At 43.3% G+C, this 18112-nt stretch overlaps 1 protein-coding gene across 4 annotated transcripts; it reads left to right on the forward strand.

Moving 5' to 3' along the window:
• Window positions 1–863: 863 nt before the first annotated feature.
• LOC134420085 (SERTA domain-containing protein 2-like) lies at window positions 864–14937 on the forward strand. Of its 4 annotated transcripts, none has more exons than XM_063159807.1 (4): window positions 877–956; window positions 2770–2868; window positions 3886–4004; window positions 11508–14937. In XM_063159807.1, exon 4 carries the CDS (start codon window positions 11512–11514, stop codon window positions 12361–12363), a length of 852 nt encoding a protein of 283 aa, XP_063015877.1. In that variant the 5' UTR covers window positions 877–956; window positions 2770–2868; window positions 3886–4004; window positions 11508–11511; the 3' UTR covers window positions 12364–14937. The 4 variants fall into 4 exon arrangements, with proteins under 4 accessions (XP_063015876.1, XP_063015877.1, XP_063015878.1 ...); XM_063159808.1 differs by lacking the exon at window positions 877–956 and adding an exon at window positions 1319–2562; XM_063159806.1 differs by lacking the exon at window positions 2770–2868 and having other exon boundaries at window positions 864–956.
• Window positions 14938–18112: the final 3175 nt, after the last annotated feature.

The raw sequence follows: 18112 nt of genomic DNA on the forward strand, positions 1-18112 counted from the left end.
AACCAGCTCATGGCAGGGTTCGACAAAGGACCAAAATCGATCTTTACAAATACTTCAGTGTCAGATTTTGAAATCTGGTTCGTACAAACGCTCGTGTCAATGTAACTTGATTACGCAAATGCCCATGAAAAGCAAACATGAGGTTTGAGCACGGCTAAAACCACCTCCTCTTTGAAGGGAAAAAAAAAATCAAGTGAATATTCATAGGCGAATTGTGCAATGTTTGACGTAGCTGTAGGGCTGGTCGGAGACGTGTGCGCCTGGTTTCCCAAGAGGCCTGGCACCGGGGCGTTGTAGGAACGCCGCTCTGTAGAGGCCCTGGGCGTGCCTTTCACTGAAATTCGGTAGTTTTGGTCACAGACGGACTGCGAGTTTATACAAAAAAAAAAAAAGGGTGGGAGGGAACGGGGGTGGTTGTGGGCTTGGGTGCGGGCTGGCCGGTGGCTCCGCGGTGGTTTCAGGGCGGCAGCAGCGGGCGGAGCAGCGCGGTGCGGGCAGAACCGAGCCGAGCCCGGCGCGGCCGCTCCGCCATCGCCGGCAGCGCGGGCGGGGCCGCCCCCGGAGCGCCGCGCCGGGAACGCGGGACTCGGCGGCGCCCGCGCCCCCATTGGCCGAGCCCGCCGGGAGGCCCCGCCCTCCCGGCTCTCCCGGCTCTCTCATTGGGCGCCGCCGCGGGACCAGCCGTAGCCCCGCCCTCCCGGCTGGCCGGCCAGTCAGAAAATGGTTGCCGGGCAGGTTGAAAGGGCCGCCGGCCAATGGGAGGGCGGGCAGCTGGCGCGCGCGGCGCACGCAGCGCCCCCCCGCGGGAGCCGCGGGCGGAGGGAAGGGCGGAGCGGAGGCTGCCGGGGCCCGGCGGGGGTGGCGCTGCCTCCGCCTCCTCCCGGCCCGAGTCCCAGCCCCGCCGAAGGGAGGGAGCGCGGCCGGCCGCGAACGAACGGGGCTTCCTCCGCTCCCAGGTGGGGCGCCGGGCGGGAGGCGGCGGGAGGGCGCGGGGCTGGCAGCCGCGGGCAGGGGGAGGGCGGCGGCGGTCGCGGGGTGACGGCGGGGCACGGCGGGAGGCCGAGGCGGGGGCGGCGGGAGCCCCGACGGCGCGGGGGGGGGCCTGCCGGTGAGGGGCGGAGGGGCAGCCGGCGGTGCGGAGGGAGAGGAGGGGACAGCGGGGACAGGTGGAGCGCACGGCGGGCCCCGGGGCGGTGCGGTGCGGTGCGGGGCGGACAGACGGCGGCCCCGGGGAGCCGGGCTGGGCGCGGGGGCAGAGCGGCGCCGGGTGCGGGTGCGGCGGCCCCGGGGAGCCGGGCTGGGCGCGGGGGGAGCGGCCGGAGCGCGGGCGGCGGTGGAAGTTGTTCGCGCAGTTATAATTAGCCCGGCCGGGGTCCGAGCGAGCCGGGCGCAGGGAGGAAGGGGGAGGAGTGTAACTTTTCGCAGCTCGGGAAGCCCAAGGTTGTCTCTGGTTACCGCTGCCCGCGGCCGCGGCGGGGGCGGGACGGCCGCAGGAAGCACCGACGCTCCTTCCACAAAGGCCAAATGGTGGCAGAGCCGCGGGAGGGCGGCAGGAAAGGGCTCCCCCCGAATCCCGGGCGCTCCATCCTGGCTCTCCTGATCGCTGCCGCTCCGTACTTGCGACTCATGGATAAGCTGCATTTTTAATAGCAGGTTTTGCTGGGTTTAATAAACGTGTGTTAGTCTGGGCTACGAGCAGGTGGATGGGACTGGAGGAGAGTAAGATTGGTCGCTGTGCATATTGCAGATTGAGCTCGCGAATAGGTGCAGTTAATAATTTCTGCCCTAGTTAGGCCTGGAATTTTTCGAACTGTGTTGGAATGCTCGTTTCTAAAAGCATAGGTGGGAGCCTTATGCAGTAGTTTTCCACTTTATTTTTGATGTGGCTAAAATTCCATAGTTCGGGCAGTTAACTGTAATGTGGGAAATTCCATTAACACTTAAATGATGCTGTAATTCCAAATTCTAAAGTGACCCCTAAACACGTACTAGAAAGGGAAGACAGAAAGTAATCTCTAATTCATAATGATTTGCAGCTACTCTGTCTTCTATAGTTGTTTTTTTTTTTCCTAACAGATTGTAAAAATTACACCTAATAACCTTACATTTTGTACTTCTTCCTGACACTTAACCCAGTGTGCCTAGAAATCATACAGGGCAAAAGTCAAAACCTCCACAATTACTTCTGCAGGAATCCTTTGAAGTATCTAATAAAGAAATTAAATTTGAAAACTTCTTGACTTCATCTCCTTCTAGCAAAATATTGGACTTCTAAACCACAAGTAACAGTTCTATTTTTTTTATCCAGTGCTTCTAATTCTGTTGGGTTTGGGGTTTTTTACCTAAGGTGCTGAAATCTAAAACTTTTCAAGATTTTGTCTTGCTTGTTAGCGTTGTGAAGTTGTTTTAGCATTAAAGAATCCTAAAACTCTAAAACATGTGTTTTTATATTTAGTGTATAGAAAATGCAGTGACTGCACACATCTCCCTGTGACCTAACAAGTACACTTAAATGAACGTCAATAGTGACCACCTGAAGTCCTGCTGTTTCAGAGCAAATAGGTTATGAATATTCATTTATCTCTTTATTTGAGTTTCTTTATTTTGTAATTATTTACAGATAGCGTGGATATCATTATACTGGGAAAGAAGTCAGCTTCGAGGAGGAGGAGGAGGAGGAGGGAGATGTTGATGTGTTTGTTGCTGTGGGTTAGGTTTGGCTTGCTGAGGTCACGGGCGTTTTACTGCTGTTTTACTGCATTTTTACAGTTCCGAGGTTCTGTAAGCGGAGGAGCCCTTTGCTAGCATCAGGCTATGAGTTGCTATGTAAGATGAACTGTAGGCGTTTACTTGCCCGTCTGTCTGAATGTAAGACTGCCTTTCACTATGTATTATTTTGAGATTTGTGCAATAACGTGTGAACTCTGGGTTTTTGCTCACCGAGGGCTGTGTTGTGCAGCCAGTGCTGATCCTTGCTCCTGCGGTGCATTTTGTGATTTGAGGTTTGCCGTAGCTGGGTCAGGTGTCTGTGTGTGTGATGTGCACAAGCTGGCATGTCGCATCCACTGCTGCCTGCAGGCTCTTAGCCCCTGCAAGGCCTTCCATCCTTGGAATTTGTGCACTGTTTGGTGCTCCAGGTGGAGGTGAGACCTCAAGAGCATGGATCCTGCGATTCCCTCCACGTTTCCCAGCCTAGCCCACAGTTTACTGTCACTTCAGCCTTTTCACGTTTCCCAGTTACCAATGCCTTGAGCTAATCGTGATTTAATCCCTGTAGTCTCTGGCCATACTGCAGATGTTGCTATGTCAGGGAGTTTGATGGAACTGCTGCCACATTGAACATTAGACACAATCACAGGACTTCTTGTCAACTGCCTCCTCATACTGGTTTTGTGTATGCTGAAAAAGAGGAAAGTTGGAGAATTAAATAAAAATCTAACTGCTTTTGCAGCCTGTAAGCATTACGGGATAATTGTGAAATGTAGTTCTTCACAATGCATGGTATTCTCTCTCCTGATTATGTAATTTTGGAGATGATTGCAATTGTAAATTGGTGTTCAATAACCTTAGGAAGTAGCAGTGCAAGTCCTTATCCTAAAGCCTAATGCTCAGAGGATCAGCATTCTGCAATACTCATTTACAAAATATAATTTCCACATTTTATGTGTTCACAGGTAAAACTGTTAGCTCCTCTTATTTCAGTGTATTTGTGAATTTTAGGGGGTTTAACCCACATTTATCTGCTTTAATAGAATTTACCACAAATAATTTAAAAATTTGTATTGAATTGTGTGCTTAATGCTTCTAGTTAAAAAAATTAAAAACCACGACATGGTAATTAAATACTCTGATTTTGTTGTTTTTTTTTTTTGTTTTCCTCTTAAGTTGCCTCATCCTACCTCGGTGGATGGCTTGGCCTCTGGGATAGCTCAAGGCTCTTGGATGACCACGCTTTATGCAAAATCCAGAATCTTCCTGCCTGGACTCCTCTCTGTTTTCTAAGGGTAACTACTTCGTATGTTTTTATGAAATTGTATCTTATGCCTAGGACGTGTTCTGATAATGGGCTGCAGATGTTATATGTGGATTAGAATGGTAAACTGAAATATATCTTTTAAAAATGAGATATATAATATAAAGTGAGGTAAAAACTTTGGTTTGAGTATTCTGAATTTCCTTTACTATTTTTTGCTTGATAAGGAGGGAATTATTACAATGCAATAAAACATTGCTTTAAGATCACATTCTTATTGGAAATTACTTAACTGAGATGTCACTCTTATGGTAAGATCCACTGTTCAGCTGCTAAAATTGAGTGTTGCAGTTCTGTCTTGTGAGAAGGTGGCACTTTGGATACTGAAGTAAAGTTGTATACTACAAGAGAAAATTCAATGATTTCTGATATGGTTATTGAAAGAATAAATGCACAGTCTTCTATCAGGAAAGGAGCTTTTTTTCTTGTTTGCTTTCACTGTTAGATCCAGTTTTTTCTGTTAAAAGTATGGGCATGCCAATTTTTAACATTTAATAAGCTGTAACTTCCTTTATTAGCAGATCTTTTAGATCACTGTAGCCCTAAAAGGTGTGTCAGTGTTATGTAGGGGAATGCATCTAGTATCTCTGTTGGAGGCAAATGTGGGATTGAGAACTGTTAGTTGACTAGAACAAGCTGTGAACAGGTCTGGCATTGCATTTACAGCTCGAATGATCCTTTGTTTCTCCAGTGAAATGCTTTGGTGGAACCATGGTGGTTTGGTTCTTCTTGTTTCCTTTATGAGTCTTAGGTTCTCATTTAATTATAGTTTAGTTTTACTATGGGAGTTTCTAGGTTTAGTAACTCTTGATTATGTATTAGATTTTGCCAGCTACTATTGATTCTTATTTTAAATTATTCCAGGCCTTTCTTCCACTTAAAAAAAATCCACCCAGAATCCCTGAAAAAACCTTCCTAAACACACTCCCATTGAAAATATACACACGAGATTTATTAATAAATGTGGAACAAGATACACGAGTGATAGGGGTTTAGTTTGGGGTTTTTTATGGGTGGAAGTTTCTCTGTACTGAGCACTGGAACCCACTTGTTGTAGCTGTGGAAGGTACAGATCCTAACAGAGTTGCTTTTTCAGAGTGAGATGCCATGCTCTGAAACTCAGCTGCCACAGTTTGTAAACCAAAGCTCTTATCAGTGCTTTGTGAAATGAAATGAGAGTAAGGAACTTAGAAAGATGTCCTTAAGTGCAGGAATTTTCCAGATCCCAGTAGACATAACATAAACAGGTTGTTTTGGGGGTTTTCAGACTAACTTTTAAATCAAAGTAAAACTCCTTTCCAAGTGCTTCCTGAACATCATTTCAGCTCCTAAAATATTTGTGTATGATACAGGTTTATTTTCTACTTCCACACATAGTGAAGTAGCATTAAAGAATCCTAAAACTCTAAAACGTGTGTTTTTATATTCAGTGTATAGAAAATGCAGTGAAAGACAGTGGGAACATTATTAATTCCAGAATAATTCTGTACTAAACTCAGTCTTCCTCTCATTCCTTTCCTGTACCTAATGAATGCTATTCAGGCTAGTCTGACTTTCAAAACGTGGGGAAATCCTTAGGTGTGGGGTTTTTTCTGTTTTGTTTGCAGAGTTGTGTGTGTGTTTGTTTTGGGGTTGTTTGTTGTTTTTGCTGGGGTTTCTTGAGTCTGAACAGTAGCCTGTCTTGGTTCTGTGTTCCAGTTCTTTGTACCAGACTGTGGGTGTGTTATAGGTCAGGATTTGTTGACCAAAAAGTTGACATTAAGTGTTCTCTCTTTGAGCAGCCATTTTCTGGTGATTTGACTGCTGTGGAGAAGCTGTTGCATAGGAGTTTAGGTATGGGAGTGAGCTGGTAGGACTGCACTCCTCCCTGTATGCACACTTTTAGTCACTCGTGCCTTCTCCAGCAGTTACTCATCTTGGCTAAACTGGGGCAGGGCTGAGGGGGATGGGGAGGCAATGGATTTAAGCACACTTCTGTACGTTTGGAAGCATCTTCAGGTCTGAACTTTTTCCATTTGGTGTTCCCTAAGGCAATTAGTCCTTCCCTCATTGCTCAGGGTAACAGGCAAGATGTAGTGTGGGGATCTCCAGCTCAGAGATGTTCTGTGTGCTCTGACAGCTTACACTGTTATGTAAGGCATGTCCAAGTGATCAGCACTAAGCCTGGATGGGAGGAAGGGATTTGTGCTGTGTCTGTTAACTGCACCTTCAGCCTTTCCATTTCCTTGTGCACTTTCTACTATGTGAAATACCAATAGCCAGTCCAGCACTCGATTAAAACTGCTTGTGAAGTTGTGTTGCCTAAAAATGTGTGTCAGGTAGGGGAAGGATTATCATTAAAAATAGTGTACAGCATACATCAAATAATTCTGGGGAACAGCTGTAACTGTTGGGGTGTTTGTCTTCCTTTGCACTTCTGCAGATGGATGTGTGCTTGTGAGATGTGTCCATGGAGAGAGGGGAAAGCAGAGCACCAGGTTGTCAGCCAGCCTTGGTCAGTCCCTAACACTGATCTACAGCCCAGAGAGTCTGTCTGTCTTTACCCTTACATGGTTTCTATAGTTACAAGACAAAGGAGACTTTGAAAGGGAATTGCCCAAATTACAATAGCAAGGAGTCTCTTAATTTTGATTTTAATACCTAAGTTGTATTACTGCAAACTGGACAGGCAGCTTTCACTCATGAGGTGCTTACACACCTGCAAAGCTGGTATTTTTGTCCTGTAAGAAAAAGTAGTATTTCAAAATTTGAGACAATCTTGTTCTGAAAAATACAGCAGTGTGGCTGTGGAGAAAGGATCAAGCAAGTTTGAATTTAGTAATACTCTAAAAAGAAAAGCCATAAGGTACCACTGTGAATTCAGTTATCTTTACCTGGATCGTAAAGGCCAGGTACAAGGCCAGATACTTTATTGATGATCTTGCTATTTAAACATATTTAGTGGTAAATAAATAACTGTTGTGTAGTTTAATACAGAGCATGAGAAGTTTGTGTTCAGACAATATTAACCGTGACACTTGTGTTTCATACTCTCATTTTTAAGCTCTTCCCTACTGAAAATAAAAGCTCTGTGAGGTCCTAAGTTCTAAACATTGTTTAACTTTTTAGTTCTCCCTCATATTCCAAAAAAGTTTTTTAAGTAGTAGTTTGCCCAGCTAGAAGTAATTGAGGGTTTTCACATGTTGCTTTATTCCTTGAGAGTGTTCCCAGCTGTGCTTCAGCCGTGTGGCAGTGGCAGCTGCACTGTCAGGCCGTGTGACAGATGGAGCTGAAATGGTGGCACGGGCCCTGCATTGTCCACAACACGTTGCAATGTGAATTTTTCTTGGTAGCCTGGAATGTTTCTCCTGAGTAGCTGCGCCCTGACCAGGCCTGTTTGTTTGGTATTGTGTGGATTTGCCAGCCAGGGACGTGATTCCTCCCTCCCAAGTTTTTTCAAACCCTGGTATGGTGTAGGATTACAGTGCTTGGATGCTTCTTCCCATCCTAGCAGGGAGGAGTTGCAATGAAATGTCCTCCATGGAGGACTGGAAGGAACTGAGGAACATGCTGAATTTCCATGTAGACTCCATTGTAGTTCAGTGATGTGAATAGAGGGTTTGGTACTCCCAAATACTAAGTTCACTTTGCTTCCTTTTCTCTCTATCTGAAAAATTATTTTCATTAAAAAGGCATTCTGCCATAAATGGGCTGTGGCTCAGTTTGCATTACTATAATGGGAGAGGATGAGAAGATGCCAGGAAAAAAGTTGAGATGTGTTGCTCCTTATTGTTTCTGTGTTTTTCATGACAAAAGATTTTAAAATAGATCATCTGAACAGAAAAAAAAAATTGTTGTGACAGAAAAAAAAGATTGTTGTGGAACTTTTTCAAGTTCAAGAAGAGGGTGACTTAAGTTTGCTGCTTTTATAATTGAACAGCTATGTGAGGACCTTACATTTGAAGTTGGCATCAACTTTTCATTTTTATTTCGTTTATTTACTTACAAATCACAGAGTTATCAGATTGGCACATTCCAAAATCCTGTTAGTTGACCCAGTTTTGTGAGATGTGAGTAGGTTCCTGGAATTAAGCTGGAGTGAGGAGAGTGCAGTTTTTGAAGACTTTGCTTTGGTGTGCCCAGATTGTGCTGCTGTGAGCTGATGGAAGGGCTGACACTGCTCCTCTCTGATCAGCAACTGGAGGTTTGTGTGTGCACGGCTGCTTGTTTGCCTCACCACCAAAAATTGAAGTGGGATAAGCATTGCATAATTAAATAATGCCATCAGCATCTTCTGCTGCAAAGTAATGCTGTGAAAGAGAGCATTTGACGGTGAATTTTGGGTTTGGGATGAGGTGTCAATGGCAGTGCTGCAGCAGAACAAGGTACTTAAAAATACACAGAAGTGTGTTAAGGATCTGATCCCATCAGAAATTCTCGTGTTAGAAAGTAAAGCAAAAGGCCTGATAAAATGTAGATTAGCTGCTAACAAAGGGGCTTTGTGTCTTTTGTAGGTCAGCAGCTGAGTGTGTTTGACAAGAACTGAAATTTAATGTCTCCTGTAGCAACCATGACACTAGTCATTTTAAAATCCACTGTACCAATGGTACTCTGGTTTTTATTGGCCTTTTACAAATTTTTGTGTAACCTCTGAAGTCATCTTGCTCCTGGAGGGGAGAGTAGAGGATCCTTACTGTTAGGAAATAAATCAGTGTTAGGCAGAATTTCTGAAATGTAAGGTAGTACTATGTTTGTTTATTTTAAAAACACATCTTGAGAGTGGGGAGTTAAGTAGAAACATTTTAAAGTTGGAGTAAATAGTGTTTCTTGCACTTCGTTTTCATAGTCAAGTGCTGTTGTACTCAAGCATTGTTTCATGTTTGTAAAATGCTCTGGGACAAATTTTATGAAGGAAATTTGTGGAATTAAAAAGGGGGTGTCTGCCGATACGAGCATGAAGTATTTAGTCTAACAAGACTACTGTTTGAATTGAAAAGTAAAACATGTGATATAAAGTTGTTTCTGTGAAATTATACATCCTTGCATATCATAGTCTGCTTGCTCTTTAAGCTTGCTTACAGAATTTAAATACTAGCACATTTTTGAGATGCTAGGAATTAACATCATTTTTATAATTCAAAGAGATAAGAATAGTATGTCCTGTGTGTCTAACAAAGTATAAATGTGTATTTTAAAAATATATTAAGAGCAGTAAATTATCAAAACCAAGCATTCTGAATGTGTGATATGTCAGAATTGCTGTTTCCTGTGTGGTCATATCTTCATTCCCTTATGGGTGTAAATTTTGGTCGGTTTAATTAATTGAGAGATAAACAAACAAACCCCACTAGTGTGCAGTGTATGGGAATGATGGTGCTTAGTGAACGAAGAGCTGTTTTGTTGCATAACTTTTGTTCTTACAGTGATGCTGTGAGGTAATGCTTGAGGTAGTACACAACATTTAAATGCTACTTGAATGGAGAGTTCTCAGTTTTATTGTGAGTTTATGATTTGCATAAATTGTTTCCACTACGACGGTGTATTTAGCTGTAGTCTACTTGTACCACATAAATGTGATTTTCCATAGATTGTGTCAAAAATTAGCAGTTACTGACATTATTGTGAATAGTTTGAGGATCCTTGACACACACACACACACACACACACTGCCTCCCCAGAATGCTTTTATATTTTGTGCCTGAACTTTGTATCCATATTTGTTCTGATTTTGTTGTAATGGCGTGCTCAGTACTGGCTGAGTCTGTTTACTCTTAATGGGGTGCTGGAGTGGGAGAGGGATACATGATCAGTGTGGGATGATGACCCAGGTGAACAGGTACACCACTTCCAGACACCTTCTGGTTTTCAAAGAGATTCAGCTCGTGCTGTGGCACTTCAGCAGAAAACTTTGGAGAAAATCAGAGTTCCAAAGTTAAAAAGTTGCAGAGGTGGTAAGATTGCAAGTAATTAAAGTTTGTTGCTGTTTCAAGAGTGACTGTGCTGAAGATAGACCAGGCTACTCCCTACTAAGTAAAAATGCAGTCCTAGGACAAGTTGAATTTTATCCAGATATGTCCTTAAAAGAGCAGAAAGTGTTTACTATTGAGAAGTGTGACACCTAAAGTCCTGCAGCAGCTGTTTTCTCTCATGTGTCTTGCTGAGGAGGATGCACTGCTTGCTTGCTTTCTGTTCCTCCAGAGGAGCAGAGTTCTCCAAAGCCTTGTGTGGGCAGATGGGCATAGCCATGGAGCCCTGCAGATCTGGAGAAACCCTGAAAGTAAAAGAGGCTTTCTCCTGCTGCCTCCTCCTTGTCCCCAAAGGTCCAGCAAGAGGCGAGCAGCTGGCAGCTGCAGCCATCAGCTGAGCTGTTGCTGGCAGCACCCAGTGCTCACACGAAAAGGAACTTGGGAGGCCCTCAGCAGCATGCAGGGTCTGGATCATTGTGCATGAAGGATCTGCCCTCAATCTGCCACTGGTGTCTAATTTATGATTGCTTCATTTTTTTTAATAGTTTAGGAACAAGGTGTCTGTATTCATGGACACTTTAGGATGTGTGTAACTAAGATTTTACCAGTGTTTTCTGTGCAGAGTACACTCCTTTTCTGTGTTTATATGAGTGATTGCAAAGGGCTTGTTGTCCCTAATAAAACTCTGTAGACTTGGGATGGTAATTGCAAAGTACCCAAGCAGATACTTGTTTGGATTTTAGATCTGTGTGTACAGTTTTTTTTTACCACATTGTTCTAGACCTACTGTATTTCAGTGCAAGAGCACACAAAGCAGAATGAAAGCAACTAAATTCTATTTTTTTCCCTTCCCAAATGCTGTTTGATAGCTTCCTGCCTGATGTTCTTAGTGTGAAGTCAGTGGCAGGTTGTGAACCCATTGTCTCTCTGTGAGCTCAGTGGCCCAGCCAGATTTCCTCTCACATTTAACCAAATTACCAAGATGTGGAATGGATATAAGGATCCCATGGAAGGCCCTGATGTTGGTCTTGCTGTAAAACAATTTTGGGTCACCAAAGAAAAAAAGAGAAGAATCAGCCCTACATAGTTCTGTATGTATGTATGTTCTCAGAGATGTTAGAGCAAGACATTAGAATGGCTTAATGAGATCAAAATGGGTGTTGAAAACCAGCTTGAAATCTTACCTGCTGTACCCAAGAATGAACTTTAACATAGAAATTATGAAATATTCTGTAGTTTGATCCTTAATACAAGCATCTATTTTATTTCATGTGGACAGTCAGATATACTTAGAAGTATATAGCTTTATAAAAAAAGGGTTAGTATATTTCTTCCACGCTTTCTGTTTAGGAAGAAAGTTGCCATGAAACAATATAGCTGGAAAGTGCATGTTTTCAGTGGAAGTACTATTACCTCTTGATGTTCTGTGACATCAAAAGTCTCAGCTAACCAGTACATTGTACACTGGAGGGTTTTCAGAATTGTCTGTTGGGCCTGCCCAAGGTTAACTCAGGATTTTTGTCTTGCAGGTTCATGTTGGGGAGAGGCCTAAAGCGCAAGCTGAGTGACTATGAGGAGAGCATGGCTGGTCTCTCGAGTGCCTTTGACTCCAGTCGAGGTCTGTCCTACCCCCTCAAGAGGCAGCTGGTGCTCAACATGTGCCTCACCAAGCTGCAGACGTACAAAATGCTGGTGGAGCCCAACCTGCACCGCTCCGTGCTCATCGCCAACACCGTGCGCCAGATCCAGGAGGAGATGAGGCAGGAGAGCAGCCAGCAGCCAGTGAGCATCTGCCCTGGCATTGCTCCTGCTGCTCACAGCTACCCAGGGATGGAGGCCCCTGGCATCTCCCTGCAGCTGCCTGCAGGTGTTGGTCAGCAGGAGTCCCACTGCTGTGAGCTGCGCTCCGCGGAGGACCCCATTGAGAGCAGCCTGCTGATCGTGTCAGATGATGACATGTCATCTGCTATTTCATCTATTCTGAAGGATTTAGACTTTGTAGAAGATATCAGCCCACCTACTTGTCTGGTTCCTACTGGAGATGACCAGCCAAAGTTTCCAGAAAATACTGGTCTGAAACTAGAAGATGACAGACAGGATTTGAAGGGAGCTGAATGTGTGTTTGGTTCCTTTGAGATTTCAAATTCAACCAGTTACTTGAAGGATTTGGCAATAGATGACATTTTTGAAGATATTGACACTTCAATGTATGATTCAGACTTTTGTTGCCCTCCCCTGATGCCGCCCAGATCACCATCTCTTGCTACAGAAGAACCATTGAAAACCTTCCCATCTTGTAATTCTTCTTCAGCAAACAACATTCAGATATGCAGAACAGATCTGAGTGAGTTGGACCACATCATGGAAATTCTCGTTGGATCCTGATACTTGTTTTACCCAAAGATACTTTTAGACTGCCACTCGCATTTGGTTTCAGGATAAAAGCCACTGGAATAGTTGTAAAGAATTCTTTTAAAAGCAAACTAAATAATAATTTGTCCATAGTAGAATTTTCTAAATAATTCCAAAACTCATAAACCAAAAAAGTGGCAGATTTTAAAAAAGAAAAAAATTATTTATCAGAACTGTGCAATCATCATTTTCCTTCCAGGGTGTATGTGGAACAATGGGCACATACCCTCATCACCTCTCATGCCTCTTTCAATAAACTTTTTTATGTGCAATTTTTAATTTGACAGAAGAATTTACATGCAAAGCAAATTTCATATGAGGTGATCTTTTACAAAGCCTCCACTTTATTTTTAATATCAGAGTCTATGCCAAGCTGGCATCTGTCAAGTTGCAGAGTTAGATTGTGTGGATTGCAGACACGTTCTTAGAGATGGGTATATTTTAAAAATGAGACACGCTTTGCTTTCTTTTGGTCAGAAAAGCAGATCAAGACACTTACCAACAAAGTCTCTTGCATTTTCTAAAGCATTCAGAACTATTTATTTTTGTAAATTTTATAGTCTTTCTACATTTTACTACGTTATTTCATCATAGTTCAAATATAATGGACTTCTAGTTGGATGTGTTTAGCACTACCTCTGAGCTGAAATGCTTTAACTCTTTCCAGTGCTTCATCTGAGACTGCAAATCTTTTTGTTTCTGTTTCTTTCTGGGGGAAAGTACTTCTAACTCATTAAGTTGATCCTTTGACAGTGACCTAGCTGATTTGTGAAATCAAGGGTATTCAATGTTTAAAAACTTTTAAGTATTTACAAATTAATTTATATATAGATTGTGCAATTTAACATTTTTCTGTCAGTATTATGTGCTTAGATTTTGAATAATCTTGGCGTTCTTTAAATTAAAATTTACTATGTACAGGTAGCTTTTTATTCTCTTTTGGAAAACACTGTCCTTCAACCCTGCTTTCACTACAGATTTTAAGATGATTTTTTTTTTATGTGCAATATTATTTAAAGAGATACACATTTTTATACCTGGCATCGGTGGGAAGAAACGCTTCAAACTTAAAACCTCTAGCACCTTTGGAGGATACTCACTCAGCCAACATTTCTGCATCCTTTGAGAAGCCAAGCTGAGAGCACTGAGAACACATCACCCTGTGCTGGGACAGCCCTGGCCTTTATCTGGTTTTCCATCAGGCAGGTTGGGTTCTGTGTTTCAGCCTGGACCGAGGTCTAGATCGATCCCTGCTATCGTCTTCTGAGTTTCACACTTGCACATTGCTTTTCGGTTTGGATTTTGTTTTTATTTTTTCCTTCTTTTTTTTTTTTTTTTAATTATAAAACTTTTACTTTGTTCTTGAGAGCTGCAGCACCTATCTTGGAAACTTGCAGTTGTAAAACCTTATCTATGGTTTGTTGTATTTTTTGGGGTTTTGTTGTTCTGCTGAGACTTTTTATGAGCGGAGTGTCGGCAGAGGGAAAAAAATGTTGCCTGTGTGTTGCATCTCACAGAAGTTGAAATCCTGGCCCTGTTGAAGGGGCCAGGGTGTCACCTGGTATTTCTAGTCTTAACTGATGCTGTGGCACACCTGCCTTGTGCAGAGATCTCCATGTTTTACTGTGACTCTCTTGGTTAACAGTTAGCTGCCGACAGAATTTGGTATCCCAGGCCAATGGAGAACCATTTCAGGTCACATCCTCGCAGCCATCTGGGTTGTTCAGCAACTGAAGGGTATAAATGTATTTATATGCATATATTGTATTGATTCTAATATAAAACTTCTGATCTAAAGCATTTTGAATTGCTGGGTAAAGGGATTTGTTTGAAGAGTGTATAACTAGTTCTTGAAGAGGTACAGCTTCAGAATGTACACAGATTGTGCATTGTGTATAGACTACTCTGGCTTTTCCTCAGCCTCTACTTTTGTATTAAAAATATGACTGAATAAATCCTTGAAATATTAAGGGCCTTCTGCACTGTGATGAAACAGAGATGCGGTTAAAAATGTCTTTAAATTCAGTGGTGAGGGATAAAATAAAAAGACTGCATCTAATCTCTTTTTGCATTCGAAAATATGGAATGTTACTATGCAGTAAAGATATTTTGGTATGAAAATTGTATCATATAGCAAATAGTGAACACTTAATAAATCCACTTAACCTTGCAGACTCTACAGAAACGGAAGAGAAGACAACTTGCTTTTCAACATTTATGTACTAAAGTTTTTTGTATACTGCAGCAAAAGATTTAATTGTTGGTAGATCTTTTATCAACAATTCAAAATGCAATTTTTGTACAAGTCCTGGCTACAGAGCTCTGTTTCTAATTGGTTGCTTGTGTCACAGTGCCAAGACCATGAGCTGGTGTGTAATGCAGTTCGGTTATGTTTGGAATTATGTGCAAAGGGAAGTTTAATTTTTAAATATGCACAAATTAATTTTAAAATCCTTCCATGTAAAATGAAGTTAGAGGCTAGTTGTGGTGGACCTATTTATTGTATGTTTGGAAATAAAAGCCACAGTTTTGCATTTAAACCAGTTATATTTTGGAGCCTTTGGTGTGTGACTGTTTTAAAAACAAAGCATAAAAAAATCTATGGCACCCTGCCACCTTTTCTTTGGTCTTTCACTCACAAAGATATAGCATTTTTCCAAGGCATTTGAATCTTTTTTCCTTCTCCATATTCCTCCTCTCCCCCATCCTTTGTCCCTAGAAATAATAAACACCTAACAAACCTGTCCAGAAATAATTACCCATCCCAGGCCCCATAACAGGGTTCCACATGAGGTTTCCGTGTACCCTCAAGGATGGATTCCTTTAGGGAAGCACCACAGCTTGAGCTGGGTGCCTCCAAAGAGGGACTGTGAACACTGCAATTCCTGGGCAGTTATGTCTATAACAATAATAATTCAGATTTTTAATAAGGTCTGGGGGGTCTTCATGGTGTTTGCTCCTCCATTGCTCAGTGGTCATTGCCTTACACAGCATCTCATCCTCCCAGTTTGGAATTTGGAATCTTTTAATAATGTTACACTCATTTACCACAATCCATAGGTTTTCTCTACTTCAGCTATTAATACCTAAGCTGCAGCTTTGCTCTGGCTCTAAGTTTTCACTGAAAAGCACCACACCCTCACAAAGGGGTTTGTCATCAAAGCAGGGACGGCCCACAGGGCGTTTTCCAGCTGGTGGGGCAGGGGCATTGCTGCTGGGAACAGGTGACACAGGGTTTTGGCACTGAGCTGTCCTCTGGGCTCTGTCTCAGTGCCCTGTGAGGGTCCCCAGCCCCTGCAGCTCTTGTGTCCCTTCAGGGGCTGCTGTGCCTCAGAGCAAGTGTCACATACAGGTGTCCTTGGCACACGCGGTGGTGGCTCTCCAGACCTGTGTGCTTCTCAGGCTGGACCAAAGCCCTGCCTCTCTGGGCTGCTGAAGGGCTGCTTGTAAAATCAAACCAGCAGCTCCAGGTTTAGACTTTTCCTCTAAAAAACTCCTCCTCTATCCTCTTCCTGTTGCAGACCTCTAAAATGAGATCCTCACCCTTCTGCAATGAACTTTTAAGGTTTGAACTGAAGCAGAATCACCACTTCCCCTCATTTTTAAGTGTTCAGAAACGAACCTCTTTATGTGCCATGCCAAGAATTACATCAAGTTCCCTCCATTTTAAGGGAATAAAGGTTTGTATCATCATATAGATGGAGACATAACTTCCACTGATGAGACTGCCCTGGGTGCTGCTTACAGAATTGCCCTTCCCTTTGCCGTGGAGCTGCTGACCGCAGTGTGCAAAGCCCAGGTGTAGAAGGAGCTGCACGCAAATCCAGTGCTGTGCCCACCAGTGCCATCAGCTCCTGGAGTGACTCATTGCTGAGGAAGCTGCTGAGGATGCTGCAACACAGAGCTGAGCCTGTGCCTGTGGCAGCAGAAATCGCTGCCTTTCAAGGGTGTGCTGCAGCTCAGTGCTTTAAGAAAAATATTTGTGGAGCTTTCAGTGGTGTAGGCTTTCATACATTGATTTTAGCCACGCTGAAAGGTCTGAACTTAAGGCATTCGGAGCAGCACAGCTCAGGGCAGAGCTGCCTCAAAGAGCTGCTGGGCAGGGCTGGGTGCTGCCCAGGTGCTCTGGCCAGCTCTGTGATCTGTCTGCTGGAAGGCACGCTTTAAAAAACTAATTTTCCAGCACAATCAACAATAAAATACACAAAATCAAATAGCTTACCCATTAGTTCTGTTAGGAAGATGAGTTATAAATTAGCAGCAAAACTAATTTTGAGCTGCTCAAAATCAGTGTTAGAAGTGAGGCATTAAGCCCTGAAGTGTGTCTGTAGAAAAAGTAGAAGTTTGGGGAAGCTGGAGGACTTTTGGCATTTCAGGATTTGCCCAGCATTCACAGGAATCTCGCCTTGATTGAAAAAAGCAAAAAATGTTGCAACTTCATTCCATACATTTTTCCCTCATCAGGGCCTGCTTATCCCACCCAGCAGAGCTCTAAGCCAGGCCGGCTGTGCTCTGGCATCCAAGCCGTGCTGTGGGAGGCAACTTAGGAGCTTCTCAGACATATTTCAGCAGAAGGAGCAAAAAGTTTTTCTCTTTTGAATCTTCCAGAGGGGATCTGGAAAGTTAAACTTGGATCCACAGGGAAATTTGGGAGTTCACAATTAATTTGCAGGTAGATCAGTTTTAGCCAAATTCCTTTTGCTGTCTTACCTGGAGTAGGCATATTCCAGGAAGTCCCATTTTTTAAACTATTAAAGCTGATCTTCATTATTAAAAAATACCAGAGTGCCTTTAAGTTCTGCAATGACCTTGCATGTTGAAAAAAATCTTTAGAATATTTATTTTTTTGTTTTTCGCTCCATCTTCTGCATATGCAACTAATGGTGTGCTTATAGTATGGTTAGAAATCATCCTGGAGTCTGACTGTCCCCCCTCGTTTTCTTTACTCTTTTAAAAATTATTATAATTAATGAAATCCCACATTTTATAATGCCATTGAGAAATTTTCAGTCTTTGAACTACAATGAAGTTGGTTTGAGGGGGTTTTTTTCTGAAGAATGTTTACAGCATTCCTTCCACAAAGGAATTTGTAATTTCAGTAATTACACTGCTGATTAGAACTTTGGAAAACTTTGTTCTGTGGGTATATTTTCTTTCTCATCCCAGCAGAAGAAGGAGGCATTCCTGTCCAAAACTCCTCTCATTGTCACCTTTTAAAAATCCTAAGTAAATGTCAGGAGCCTGCAGTGTTTGCTTTCCACAAACAGAGAGTACAGTGACACGTTCAGTTCATCAGAACTTGGGATGTCACAGCTGAGAGCTCAGAACTCAGGTTAGAAATGGTGAAATTTGGAGCTTTAAACATGCTGATGTACAAAGTGATATTAACTCTGCGTGCCACTTCCAGAGCACAGACACTGGGTGCCCCTGGTGTCCCCTTTGGGGACACGGCGTGTGCTGGCACTTAGGGGACACAATGAGTGCTGGCACTCTGGGGACACGGTGTGTGTGCTGGGACCTTTGAGGACACAGCCTGAGCTGGCACTTTGGGGACACTGTGTGTGCTGGTATTTAGGGGACATGGTGTGTTCTGGCACTTTGGAGACACAGCTTGTGCTGGCACTCTGGGGACATGGTGTGTGCTGGCACTTTGGAGACATGGTGTGTGCTGGGACCTTTGAGGACATGAAGTGTGCTGGCACTTTGAGGACACAGCCTGAGC

This window comes from Melospiza melodia, chromosome 6 (assembly GCF_035770615.1).
Source record: "Melospiza melodia melodia isolate bMelMel2 chromosome 6, bMelMel2.pri, whole genome shotgun sequence".
Taxonomy (NCBI): Eukaryota; Metazoa; Chordata; class Aves; order Passeriformes; family Passerellidae; genus Melospiza; species Melospiza melodia.